At 39.0% G+C, this 14,412-nt stretch overlaps 1 protein-coding gene across 1 annotated transcript in view; it reads right to left on the bottom strand.

The window, feature by feature from the left end:
* The window catches only part of Znrf2 (zinc and ring finger 2), a 73,309-nt gene that overhangs the window by 14,147 nt on the left and 44,750 nt on the right, over positions 1-14,412 (bottom strand). The window contains exon 2 of the mRNA NM_199143.2: positions 12,083-12,178. Within this exon, the coding sequence (NP_954594.1) occupies positions 12,083-12,178 (96 nt within the window). The remainder of the gene's footprint in view (positions 1-12,082; positions 12,179-14,412) is intronic.

The following is a 14,412-nucleotide window of genomic DNA, read 5'->3' as shown; positions in this document are numbered from 1 at the left end:
TACCATACATGATTGTGAGATGTATCACAGTTTTATGTACCAATGAGAAAAAACACCTCCATAAATTATGACACGTAATGCCAGCCCACAGGAAGCTTTAGGCAGGTGTACTGAAAGTTCACAGTTACCCTGAGTTATACAGAGTGACCCTGTCTCAAAAGAAAAGCAAACAAAACTGCAGCACACGCCCATCCTAAAACACACCAGTCTCCTCTAGCTGAGGGACAGTGCACTCAGGGTTCAGAAGACACTGACTGGCCCTCAACCTCACTCATCATGATGAGAAAGACGAGCGAGATGAGCATCTGAGAAACAAATGTCATTAACCATATACCATAAGTCTACACACAAGACTCAACACGAAATAGAGTATTGTGCATCAATAACCAATTATATTGTTGAAAGAAAAATACCTGTCTTAGTCAGGGTTTCTACTCTTGCACAAACATCATGACCAAGAAGCAAGTTGGGGAGGAAAGGGTTTATTCGGCTTACACTTCCATACTGCTGTTCATCACCAAAGGAAGTCAGGACTGGAACTCAAGCAGGTCAGGAAGCAGAAGCTGATGCAGAGACCATGGAGGGATGTTCTTTACTGGCTTGCCTCCCCTGGCTTGCTCAGCCTGCTCTCTTATAGAACCAAGACTACCAGCCCAGAGATGGTCCCACCTACAAGGGGCCTTTCCCCCTTGATCACTAATTGAGAAAATGCCTTACAGTTGGATCTCATGGAGGCATTTCCTCAACTGAAGCTCCTTTCTCTGTGATAACTCCAGCTGTGTCAAGTTGACACAAAACTAGCCAGTATAATACCCGACTTCTCTAACACTTCTATACTGATCTATAATCAAGTTGATGTCTTCATTACAATGCCTTAAGAATTTGCTATGACAATTTTAATATTTATTAAAGCTAAAATAATTAATTAAATTTTTCATTAAATATATTTTTAAATTTTATCCTACTCATAAAATTTGTACAAAAGGCAAATCCAATCTATAAAGTTATATTTTAAGAATATAAGAATAAAAATTGTATTTTAAGAATTCTATATAATATTTTAAACTTGATAGGTGAGTATGAACCTCAAACACTTTGAAGTTTAGTTTAAAAAACAAAACAAAACTGCCCTATCTTAATTCAGAATGCTGGATTTAAGGCAGTTATTCTGATTTTAAATTCCTTTTAGCTTCAGTACAATGACAACTATATTTTCAGTATCAAGACAAGTACACCCACACACAAACACCCCAAACAGCAGCTTAAAGCCAAAGATCAAGCTCTGCTGGCAAGGGTTTCCTGCAGAACTCTCATCTGATCAAACAATTTGAAGTCAGCTTTAATACTCCAGTTACTCAATGTTCAAATGAGATATGTAAGCAACTGAGTTAGAACGTCTCAAAAATTGCTCAGTTTTTCAAAATGTAAAGTCCTCTCATAAAATCTATATGAAAACATTTTTACAGTTTAAAAAGAAATCACTGTGCCATGTGAAAACTGAACTGCAATTTTTCTGTGTTCATCACCGCTATTAACATGTGTGGAGTAGTTGGCATGAACACCATTCTACCTCTCTGGTGCCTTTCCATTGATTATAGATATGGGAAAAAGTTAAAACGATGATGTTTAACAAGAGGTGGGCTGCCAGAATCACTTTGGGGTTGCATTCCATGTCACGGCAGTATCAGATACCTGAGTTTCTTGGTAACCGGAGATTGGTATGAGGGGAGAGGGAAGACTAGGAAGTGCATGAGACTTGAGTTGAGCCAGGCATCGTAGCACAGCCTAACTATACCCAGGAGGTTAAGACAGGAGGAGGGCACTCTCTGAAGGTAACAGTGAGAAACGGAGCTGGGGTGAGAATACCCACAAACAGTTAAAGGTTTATGGGCTGGCATGGTGGCACACACCGCTACTCCCAGCCCCTGGGAGGCAAAGGCAGGAGTATCTCCCCTCTGTAAGTTTGAGGCCAGCCTGGTCTACACAGTGAGGACAACCTAGACTGCCTCAAAAACCATCAAGAACTCCTCCCCCCAATAACTTAAAAACGTGAAAACTGAAAACTTAATACAGATTTCCATTTTGCTGTAATCTAGTCAACCTTTGAAACATCTTATTACTTGTCTTCAATATTAACAAAGGGAATGTACTAAAAATATAGTTAAGATTTTAAAGAATTCTGTAAATATTTTGTAAGTTACAAAATTTTTATAAGTTACCTGAACTTTTTTGTTAATAGGAAATACTTTACAGACTTCTTCAAAAAACAAAGCCAATTATTATCCTATTTCTTTTACACCTCATCCTGATATTTCAGTTCTTCAGAGAAATCTCTGTTGCCATGGAATGTCTGAGACCCTCTGACCTTGTACACCATTACTATGGGCAGATTACAACAGTCACATGCAGATGATTTGCCCAACACTGCATACACTGTGGCTTCATTCACATAAGGCAATACAAATAAGCACTTTATTGCATTCTTTTGGACATCCTTATATTTGATGCTAACCTTACACAATGATGACTGTTATCTACATTTCCATGTGAGCAAAAAGACTTGAGGAAGTTAAGTAACTTATCAGAAACACTAAAGTAGTTGTGTTTTGGGACCATAACTTGGATTTAGGTTCTAATTAAGTAGAATTTTGCCTACTTTGTGAGTTTTGTTGAAGAAACAATAACTTCATTCCAATTTAAAAAACCCCATTACAGTAGCATAAATATTGATGCAAACGAAGGGTTTCAGACATCCTTAAGTGTGTGAAATTTTCCAGCTGGAGAGGACCATGTGCTGTGCGTGCTAGTGCTCTCGGGTCAGAGGGGTTGGGTCCTCTGTCCTGCCTGTAGTCACAGGCAGTTGTGAGCTGCCCCATATGGGTGCTAGACATTGAGCTGGGGACTTCTGCAAGTGTCGTACACTCTTAACCACTGAACCATCTCTCTCCAGCTCCTGGGGAAAAGTCTTGAGACTGGCCACTCTCAGCTGCGGGGAGTTAGTATTATATTATAAAGTAGAGAGCAGCTCACACCCTACTGCTTGAACAGCTTGAAGCAATCCTGGCCAATAACATGCTCTGTCAGAAAAGAAGCCAGCATCACCTGTGCTATCACCGTAGTGGCCACAAGCCAACTGCAATCAGCTCTTCAATTTTCAGCTTCAGTTATGGTAAGATATCAAATGTTAAAATATGTAATAGCTGGTGAACATATACTTACAAGCTAATTATAAACGTCTGTAAATTGATACTTCACTTACAGCTTCTCAAGCTCTTTGTCCAAAGAGATCACTTACAATTCAAGCAGCCAACTGTGCAAAATTAAAAAATTTAGCAGATCCAAGCACATATCCATAAAGTTATTGTGGATCAAGACAACATGAAGAAAAGCAGACAGCCAAAAGTCTCCAAAAGCCAAAACAACAAAGGCCGAGTGAGTGTGAGAGGCAGCCAGGGCTCCATGCACAAGTCTATCACCACAGTCACTTTCAGACAAGCATCCAAACAGTAGTTCATCTCTCCAGCCAAGACGATGCCGAGCACTATAACACATCAGGCGTTTACCTGAGGATTTACTTTCTCTTGAACCCTCAATGATAGCAGAAGAAAACAAAAGCAGCTGAAATGTGAAATAATCCCTAGAAAAATCAAGAATTAAAAAAAAAAAATCACAATATTAGTAAAAAGCAATTACTCAAATACTGAAAAGTGGTGGCTCTCTTACTAATATTTTCAGGTACCTAAATTAGTTTAGAAGGAGTTAATGCTAATATTTGACATTTCAGTTACACAAGGGGTTGTTCTACTCCTATACTGTAACAGCTTATGAAATTTAATAAAATGAAGCTGATTTTCAAGTTAAATATCAATATAAATATGGTATCAACCTTTAATAGTCTGCCTCAAAGTGCAAACCCCTGGTAAGTGTTGGTTCTCATCTCTCTCAGAATCTCATTCTGGCTCACCTTGGAATTCCAGACTTCTCTACCTCAATGCATTTGCTTGTGTGTGTGTGTGTGTGTGTGTGTGTGTGTGTGTGTGTGTGTGTGTAAATATAACAAAGAATTGATCATATTAATCATGCAGCTACCATTCAACTGTACTGTAAAAACAATATAAAAATAAGGTCAACTTCAAGGAATGGCTCACAGCTAAAATCTTAAGCATGCAGGAGGGTTACACGTGGGAGCCAGCTTGGGCCACACAGTAATGTAGTTCATAGGTTGAAAGAGCAAACAAAAAGACTACTGAAAAACAGAGTTTTTTAATAATTTAAAAATCATATGCCTGGAAATATTTTGGAAATGCACACCTGGCATCTCCTTCAAGGAAATGTGACCAAAGTGAAATGGACTTGAATCTGGAATGGGAAAATTGGAACAGAAGGGGAGAAAAGATGACTTCCGAAGCACATGTTCATTCCCAAGGTGACCTAAAAGCAAACTCAAAAAGCCAAGTACAAAAAAGGTAAGTTCCTTATAGGCTGCAAATAGCCATACAAGCCATCTAAGGAATTAGTATATACAGAATTACTTCCTAATCTTCCAAATTTTCAATCTATTCCCCATTTCTCTCACATTTCACAAAAAGAAAACAAACAAACAAACAAACATCACAATTGCTATACCTAATCAAATATTGTCCTACATTGCACTCTACCCTCCAACAAACTTAAACTGTTGAATACATTTAAAAAATTGTAATAAACTATGCTTTTAACTAAGATTCAGGTACATTCATGTTGAGTCACTACATTGAGGGACAGTAAGAATCAGATTTTCAGGCCTTGTTACTGTATGCTTTAAAATCAGAATCATGCATGAAGTTATCATGTTAAAGGTGGGCTCATAATGGCAATAAGAGAGTCAAACAATTTGAATATAGAAACAAACAAAAACTCAACCCCAAAGCCTTAAAAAACCTACAGCATGTATATAGCTTAGACAGCTTTAGGTGTGATTCTCAATTTCCAAGTTACTTAGGAACATTTGGGGGTGGCAGCTACCTCATAAAGCAATGGTGAGACATAACTAATACCTGGCTAGTACTACACCTGGCATGAGACAGGTTATGCTGAACTCTATCTAATCCTCTAATGTATGTCCACGATCAGGAATACAAAAATACATACAACCTTGGCTGATCATGACTACAAGATACTAGTCCCAAAGACATTCTCAGCTGTTTACATACACAAATGCCCTTTCTCTAGTGGAAAGAGTACAAAAAATTCAAGCTACCCCTGGAAAGAACTGAGGGCTTGCTAAGGTGAGAGGTTACTTTTCACTGGACATTTTCTGTCTCTGCACTGTAACCATGCAAACGTATCTAATCAGGAAGAAAAGTCGATTCTAAAGAGAAGTAAGAACAAAGATGGCAGGCAAAAGCAATCAGAGGAAGCAGCACTTGGAAGGCCATTCTCCCTGGGTCTTACACTGGCGTTTCTGTGCCCTTGGGAATCTTTTCAAGGACATCTGTAGAGCACAGGTTCCTTGAGCTCTTCATTGCAGTTGCTCACTGATGGGGGGGGGGGGATCAAGGTTTCAGGACCAACAAAGGACTTTTTATTTCAGCTGTTCATGAGTAACAAAATCCTTTGATTCTTACCCCAAATCAGAGGTTTACACATTATACCAGAATTTACACAACCATGGTGGCACGTTAATGGTTATGGAAGGTGGACAGTCTCAGCAGCTCAGGAATTGGATGAGTGGATCAAGTCCAGGTCTGGCTGCACAGTGAATTCAAGTACAGCTTCGGCTACATGAGACCTGTCTTTAAAAAGTTCTAGTCTAAAAGGTAATACTCAAATTAAAGATTTCTGCAAATAACATAGCTGTGCAATATATAAAGCCAAAGGCTACGAGGTGGCTCAGTGTGTAAAATACTTGGTGTGCAGGCATAAGGACCTGAGTTCGGATTTCCAGCACCCATAGGCAGAGACGGGCAGATTGGAGCTCTCTGGTCAGCTAGTCTAGTGGAACTGATGAGTTACAGGTTCAGTAAGATGGAAAGCAAGTAATAGAAGATAACATCAATCTTTAATCTCTATATACATGCACACAAATACCTGCACATACACAAACATGTACACACATATAAAACATATAAAACCAGAAAACTTTCTATAAGGCTAATGCCACCAACACAACTTAAGAGACTTTAAATCCAAGAAAAATTGGTAAAACCAGTTATAGTGGAGAATTTTATTAAATTTCTCCATCTGTTAGACTTCTGTAGACCAAACAACTCCTAGCAAGGACACTGACTATTCCATAATACAACCAACTCAATATCCATAGGTATCAGTGAAGTGCTGAAGCAGCCAGGTGTGGTGGCGCATGCCTTTGTTCCCCATGAGACAGAGGCAGGCTGAGCAGAGGATTAGCCCCACATGCTCTCCCTAACTAGCTCCAAGCCAGTCAGTCAATCAAGGAGATCCAGGGATATAAACAGTGAGCACCTATCTCAGACAAACAAACATTTAACACTAAAACAAAACTGGTTTTTTTTCTTCATAGAAACTCACTTGTTTGCTTCTGTTGCTATGATAAACACTTTGACTAAGAGAAACTGGATAAAAGTGTTTATTTGGATTATACTCATAGGTATACTTGCAGGAAGAAGCTCAAAAATCAAGCAAGAATCAAAGTACAGACCATGCAGCAATGATGATGCTTACTGGCTTGTTCACAGGCTCATGTTCAGCTACTTTTTCAAAACTTTGTTTGATGTATGTGAGTGTTTTGCCTGCATGTGTGTCTGTGGACCTTGTGTGTGCCTGGTGCCTGAGGAGGTCAGAAGAGGATCCCCAGGAGGGAAGGTGCAGAGGGTTGTGAGCTATCATTGTGTGGATGCTGAGAAGCAAAGCTGGGTTCTCTGCAAGCGCAGTTAGATACTGTAATGGCTCAGCTATCTTTTTAATTCAGCCCAGGCTCACTCTATCTGTTAGCAATTGAGAAAATGCCCTGAGACAAGGTCAGGCCTCAGATCAATTTGAACAAGGCATGTCTTCAGTTGAGATTTCCTCTTCCCAGGTGACTCTAGGTTTGTGTCATGTTGATAGCTACAACTAACTCTGATAGCTTATAAGCATTCTGTACAGAAGCAGTGATGGACTTAACTACAAATAAACACATCAATACATTTTGAAAACAGAGTGGCGGACACAGCCCTCCACAACATTAAAATCCAAATGACTTTCCACTGTATCTACCAAATCTATCTTTGAAGCTAGTAAAAGGAATAATGTATATTAACTTGGTAAAGGGTATTCTTAAAATGTTTCTATTAAAATATAGAAAATGAAAAGAAATAAGCTATTTGGTACTTAGTATTAATAAATTTTAGATTAATTTAAACTATTGTCTCCTTTGTCTAAAGCACAAGTACAAAATCACACATTACAATGAAAAAAATACAATTTAAAGAAGAAAAAAATCATGTAAAATGTTATAATAATGGAATCTAAGACTTAGAGGAAAATACTATTACATATTTTGGGTGGTCCTGCTCCTCCTGTGGGTCATAACACACTCACTTAGACAAGGAATTACTTTTAGAATGCATTGAAGAAATGATAAGGACTTCACTGATGAAGCTGTCAGTAATCTGTCTTTAAAAGAGTGGATGGTTTCACAGTACTTCTGTAGCTGATGGAGACCAGAACATTTAATGTTCCTCCCCCCCCCCACTCCCACCCCCCAGGCAGGGTTTCTCTGTGTAGCCCTGGCTGTCTTGGAATTCACTCTGCAGACCAGGTTGGCCTTGAACTCAGAAATGTGCCTGCTTCTGCCTCCCAAGTGCTGGGATTAAAGGCCTGCGCCACCACTGCCCAGCTTCAGAACTTTTAAATTTGACAACTTCAGAGCAAAGGAAGAGTTTCCAATTCATCATCTTTGCTTTTGTGTAACTTCAATAGTAAAGTTTTTAAATACTCCATGATTGAAATGTAAAAATCCACAACATAAGAAATCAATACAATTTAATTAGACCATTTGAAAGATCTACCAACACAATTTAGCAGGAAGGAAGGAAGGAAGGAAGAAAGGAAGGAAGGAAGGAAGGAAGGAAGGAAGGAAGGAAGGAAGGAAGGAAGGAAGGAAGGAAGGAAGGAAGGAAGGGAGGGAGGGAGGTTAACGGAGTAAGGAAGAAAGGAAGGAAGGAAGGAAAAAAGGAAAGAAAGAAGGAAAAGAAAAAAAAACCCAGAATCCCAGCCCTTGGGGAGGCGAGAGATTTGTTAAGTTTGAGGCCAGGCTGGGCTACAGAAAATAAACTGTTTCAAAAATAAACTTAAATAAATTAAGCTGCCTTTTGTTTTAAAAGAGAAGAAAATGGCAAACACATTCCTCAGGTTGGAAGGCAGCATCCACTCAGCGGGTTACTGCTAACTAGGAAAAGGCACCATGCCCCGTAGTGTCAAGGATCCTATAGTAAGCTTGTGAGTGACTCAGTAACGCAGAAGGGGGCCTTGGTTGGGCACACCCTTGACGAATAACAGAATCACCACCACATCCTCCTTTCACTCTCCACTTCCTGGCCACCAAGAAACAGGAATCTCTCTCCTGTCACACAGTTCTACCTCCCAAGGGCCTAAGCCATGGGGCCAAAGCACCATGACCTGAAACCATGGGTCAAAAATGAATTTTCTCCTGTCAAACTGGCCTTTTGTTTTTTTCTGGTCACAGCTGCTGAGAAGCTAACAAAGGCAGCAACACTTAGTATGGAGAACTGTCATTCTTAACCCCCAAATTAGGAGTAACCTAGACACCAAGGACACTTTTCTTTGAATCCAAATAAATGCTGACAGAGCAGGTTCCTCAGGAGCATGTAGAGCATCTCTGAAGCTCTCCTCAGCTCACACCCACCTGTCTGGAACTCATTCCCTCTCAGAGCTCCTCTGTAAATACAGCGTCCAAAAAGCACCCTGACTATTCTGTGAATTTTTGTAGATAGCTAATATATATTTCACAAATAAATTAAAAAATTTCAGACCTAGGTACTTCTGGAAGTCTGCACAGATACAATTACTAAGCATACTAAAAGACAATTCTTGTTTAAGCATTAACATGACTCACATCAACTCAGCTGAGCTGGTGTCAACATTTAGGAATTCAAACATGAAACTATAGTCACGTGACCAAAAGAGTCAGTCTCAGAGTTTCTGACTCACCGGTGTAAACTTTATGATAACATACTAGAACAAATGCTTTGCTTTGGCATTATAAAGGCCACCTGCAAACAGACTCACCACCAGTGTGATAAGTGACACTCTGCGCCTTTGCCTTTTAAGCAGTTAGAATTCCCCATGCCTAAGATTGTGCCACACATTTCCATTACCCCGAGATCTATACAGTCCCAGATCCTTTCTTCATCATCACAGCCCACAGGCTAGTTTTAAAATTAAAATGACATAAAAGTTAATGGAAACGTTGCTTCTTGCTGTAAAGGTTTATAGACCCAGGCCTAGCTTTGAGAATGGCTTTTACTTTGCTTCCAAGCACAGTAGTGTGTGTGTGTGTGTGTGTGTGTGTGTGTGTGTGTGTGTGTGTTGTGTGTGTTTGTGTGTGCATGTATTCATGCCTGCCTGCCTGTGTGGTATGTTTTGTTGTAAATAACTGCCAAGCAGAACAGGTATCATTAGGGGCAAACTCAAGGCTGCTGTTTTTTAAAAAGACTTCTAACATGCCTTTCAAATTGCTTTGTTTGGGTTTCTTTTTGTTTCAATTAGAACTCTACAGGGAAATGTGATCACAGAGTCACTTTGACTCATTCTTTTAGGCAACCTACAGTGAACCTTATTCCTTACCATACTAAATAAACAGTCTGAGCACAAGACCCCACCTTACAAGAGCACTGCTTTGAGAATAACCTTGTACTCTCCTTTACTTGCTGCAAGTTACAAGCCTCTCTTCATTCTCCTCACTGGCTTAGTACTCATCAAGATAAGAGCCCACTGCATTTACTTATACTTTGAGACAATCTAGCACACAAGTTGATTAAATAGTTAAATCAGGAAATAAAAAGCAGTCGAATCATAACATATATTATGTTCTGGATATGCAAAAATTAAATGTATAGAATACTGAGATTATATACAAATATATTATGCTTTTCAATGTAATAAAATGTAGCTGGCAACATTGAAGATGCTAATGACAGAACAACGGAGTAAGAATGGAAACAAACCTATCCACTTTTAGCCTCAAATTCTGAGCTTGAATGAAAATCTTAAGTGACAGAATTGCAACTAGATTATGTAAAGAAGATAATTTTGTAAGGCAAAAAGGTATCTATCCAACACATACATTTGTTATTCAAAGTAATTGCTAGAAGCTATTCCTACTTATACACTGGTAAATGAAGGGAAAGAAATGCTTTGTTGCCACTGAGATAGTAAAACTGGAGACACTATGTTGAGGAGTCTTCTGAAAGCACAGGGCAGTTATCTGAGGAATGTATTCATCTCATTACTCTTGGTAGACTAGAAGTTCTATAGAGTAGTGTCTTAGATATAAGAACACAAAAGACAGCTGCTGAACTTAGCTAGTTACTAGGACTTTTGCCACTCACTATATTTCAAACTAACTTTTACATTTTGGAAAAAATTTTTAAGCCTCAAATGTCTTTTCTTCTTTTTCTTAATGACATTAGTGTAGCTAAGTTCATCATCTACTTATTTCTTTGCATTAAAGACAGGATCTTAGCCAGGTAGTAATGGCTCACAACTTTAATTTCGGAATTTGGGAGGCAGAGGCAGGCAGATCTCTGTGAATTTAAGGCCAGCCTGGTCTACAGAGCAAGTTCCAGGTTAGCCAGCTCTATAGAGAAACTCTGTCTCAAAAAATTTTAATAAATAAATTTTAAAAATAAAGTAAATAAATGAATAAAAACAAAACAAAACAACAACAACAAAAACCCAGGATCTTAATACATAAATAGCCCAAGCTGGCTTTAGTCTCAGCTATGCTAAAAGTTATAGGAAATACCACAAAAATTCAACTGTTTTTCTTATTAGCCAAGAGAAAACTATTTGATTTTTAGTTCCTGAATTTATTCCACTTGCTCTATGATGACACTGAAGACTGTATGACTAGGGTGAAGACAGAATAACCTAGTCCAACATACCAGACCCAAAGCAACTGCCAGTTATTGCAAGAACGAAATTCACATGTGAGTAGATAGGGACAGGTACTTGGTGACAGTAAGTTTCTGTCTCCGTTTCCTAGATTTATTTTCTCCCATTAGCTGTCTATCTACTATATTCAAGAGAAAACTTTGTCCCTACTCTTAACAGTGTATCATCTATTATAGATCTGTTTAAGAGTTATTTACTTTTATGCAAATAGGTACTTTGCCATATGTATGTGCACCACGTGTGCAGTGCCCAGAAGCCAAAAGAGTGTCAGGTCCCTTAGAACAGATCCCTTAGAAGCAGTCTCATAGAGTTGTGAGCCATCATCTGGGTGCAGGAAATTGAACCCAGGTCCTCTGGAAGCACAACAATGTTCTTAACCATTAAGATAAGATGTCTCTGAACACAGTGATCACAAGCATTACTTTTTCTTTTAGGCCTAACCTAAAAGACTTTCATCAGCACAACAGTTCTCAAAGTGTAATCCAACAATCTAGAGTCAGGAGGTGAGGAAGTCTTGGCCATCCGAGAACTACCTCTGTAGACCCAGGATGGCCTCAAGCTCAGAGATCATCACCTGGCTACATCTATTGTTATGGCAACATCATTTGCCTTTTTGATTCTTATTCTCTCCTATGTACCAGTGAAATTTTCCAGGACATCTGGAAAATGCAGAAGAGTTTTGATAGTTCTTTGTCACTAAGTCAGCTATTAAGGATTAAAAAAAAATACAAGACAGTGTCAATTTGCCATTAGATGTTTTGGAAAATATATTTTTCACATATCAATAGATATAACCTAATTAATAGATTAATTTTTTACACATATAAAGGTATCTCAAGATGAGAATTTGAGTCCTTCCTGCCATTTAAATTTTGCTTCAAACATGAAACTCATATAATTTATGGTAATGCTAAATTGAAATGTTATCTTAAGGCAGTGAACTTACCATTATACGTTATTCTTGGCTTTGTTAAACACATCACAAGATGCAAATCCATTTCATCTGAGGGTACAAATTTTGAGCATACCGGGCACTTAAATCCTAAAACATAAAGGAAATCCAGGTTATTTAACTATTCTGAATATGGAGCTATAGTTTTTAAAAGGCGCATTAGACCAAAAGCATTTTACAACTGTAATATTAAACTAATAATAATGTATTATAATACTTACATACAACTCAATTTTGAAAAAAATATTTGTGACTAGAGCCCATATGACTCCCCCCCCCTTACCCCCCTTCCCCAGACAGGGTTTCTCTGTGTAGCCCTGGCTGTCCTGGAACTCACTCTGTAGACCAGGCTGGCCTCGAACTCAGAGATCCGCCTGCCTCTGCCTCCCAAGTGCTGGGATTAAAGGTGTGCGCCACCACGCCCGGTGAGCCCATATGACTTAAATCAATGTATAAAGCAAATTAAATAAGAAAAGTGAGCTCCACCATAAATTCCCTTATTTCTATTACTTAAGATTATTCTCATTTCTCATTTTTAAAATCAATCAATCAATCTCTCTCTCTCCATACACACACACACACAATTTCATGTTAGATAGAATAGGTTTCTATGTTGATCATCTTTGTGAAAATGATTGTTTCCAATTTGATACATCAGCAGTTATATTCTTTATAGCTACACAGTACCGAAGCTGGTTTGAATGAGAATGTTCTCCACACATTCCTGTTTGAATGCTTGGTCCCAGTCGTTGGAACTGTTTGAGAAGGATTAGGAGGCATGGTCTTATTGAAGAACGTGTGTCTGTCAGTGGGGGTGGGATTTGAGGTTTCAAAAGCCCATGTCATTCCCAGCTAGCTAGCTCTCTGATTGAGGTTGTTGCCTTAGCAGGTAAGCTCTTGGCTACTGCTTCAGTACCATACCTGCCTGCCTGCCACTCTGTGCTCCCCACCAGGGGCAATGGACTCACCCTCTGAAACTGTAAGCCTCAATACATTCTTTCTCCTATGTTGTCTTAGTCATGGTGTCTCTTCACAACAGAAAACTAAGAAATACCTTAGCAAATATTCTGCCCAGTCAATATTTTAAACATACATCTGATAAAGAATGCAAAGGCATTGAGAAGAGCAAAAGCAGGTTTATCATCTAAGTCTCGAGGTCTACATTATCAGTTGCTACACTTGGAGATGCTTTGTGTTTGTACTTCCAGAGTTCCACTATGTTCAACTCATCTCCAACTTGTTTAACATGCAGCCTTTTAAAATGGGGTTCTAGTATGTGGATGCTGGGTCACTGAGGACATGTGCTCCAAAAATTTACAGGAGTTTCCATGGGACTCTAGAGCAATTTTCCCAAGAGCAAATTGTTGTGCAAGTCTCAGCTTGAGTGTTTAATGGCTCCCTGGCTTCTTGTCTGGCAAAACAATGCATCACCTCCACATGCATACCTGCCACTGTGGTGCCAATCACCATGAGCCTCCAGTATGCGAGCTAAAGCAGCCTTCCAAATCAACCACACTTGGATACCTCATTACAGTAATGTAGAAATGACTAGTCAGTGGCACACTAGTTTCTGCCACACCATATTAACTCCTAATGCAAACATACAGCAACAAATCAAGGGAGGCACTTTCAGTCCATTTTGATAACTTAAATGATAGGTTCTTTCCTACAATATTCAGTGTGGACTGCTAATTACCTAAAGTGCTCTGTTAAAATCAAACTAGCATACTAAATAGAAGAATGCTACCTATCTCTACTTAGGCAGTGATCACACATCTTACTGTCTCACTATTCTTTCTACCCTCACAGTTTTAAAGTGAGTCAGAGAATCTGGAAAACTTTGATCTGAGATATGCAATTTAGTTTGGCTAGGAAAAATCTGAAATAAAACAAAATGAAGGGCCAGCGTGATCAGTTTCTCTGGCTAGAAGTAAAAGGCACAAGCACACCTGTCAAAGGTCAATCTGAAATGTTCATGGTAGCTCAGATATAAGCTGAACTGAGAAGACAGAAACCAAGACAAGTGCAGGAAAGAGGGAATCCAGGAGGCCCTGGAACCAGTGTGCAGGCAGAGGCAGAAACATTCTGAGAGATCAATAACCAGTAATGATAGACATTCTACACCTACTTCTAGGATGGGAAGGTTCCTATAGGAACCATTTTCTCTCAGTTGTAAGATCAAAGTCATGGACAGCCTCATAGCTTAGACTAGAATCATAGCTCGTGTACAAAAACTATATAAAGCCACGGAGAAGAGTTCCTAAGCTACTCATTCAGGAATTCTGTTTTCCCAAGTGAACTACATCATCCCAAACTTGAAAAGG

This window comes from Mus musculus, chromosome 6, assembly GCF_000001635.26.
Source record: "Mus musculus strain C57BL/6J chromosome 6, GRCm38.p6 C57BL/6J".
Taxonomy (NCBI): Eukaryota; Metazoa; Chordata; class Mammalia; order Rodentia; family Muridae; genus Mus; species Mus musculus.
This window is presented reverse-complemented; position numbering and strand designations above follow the sequence as displayed.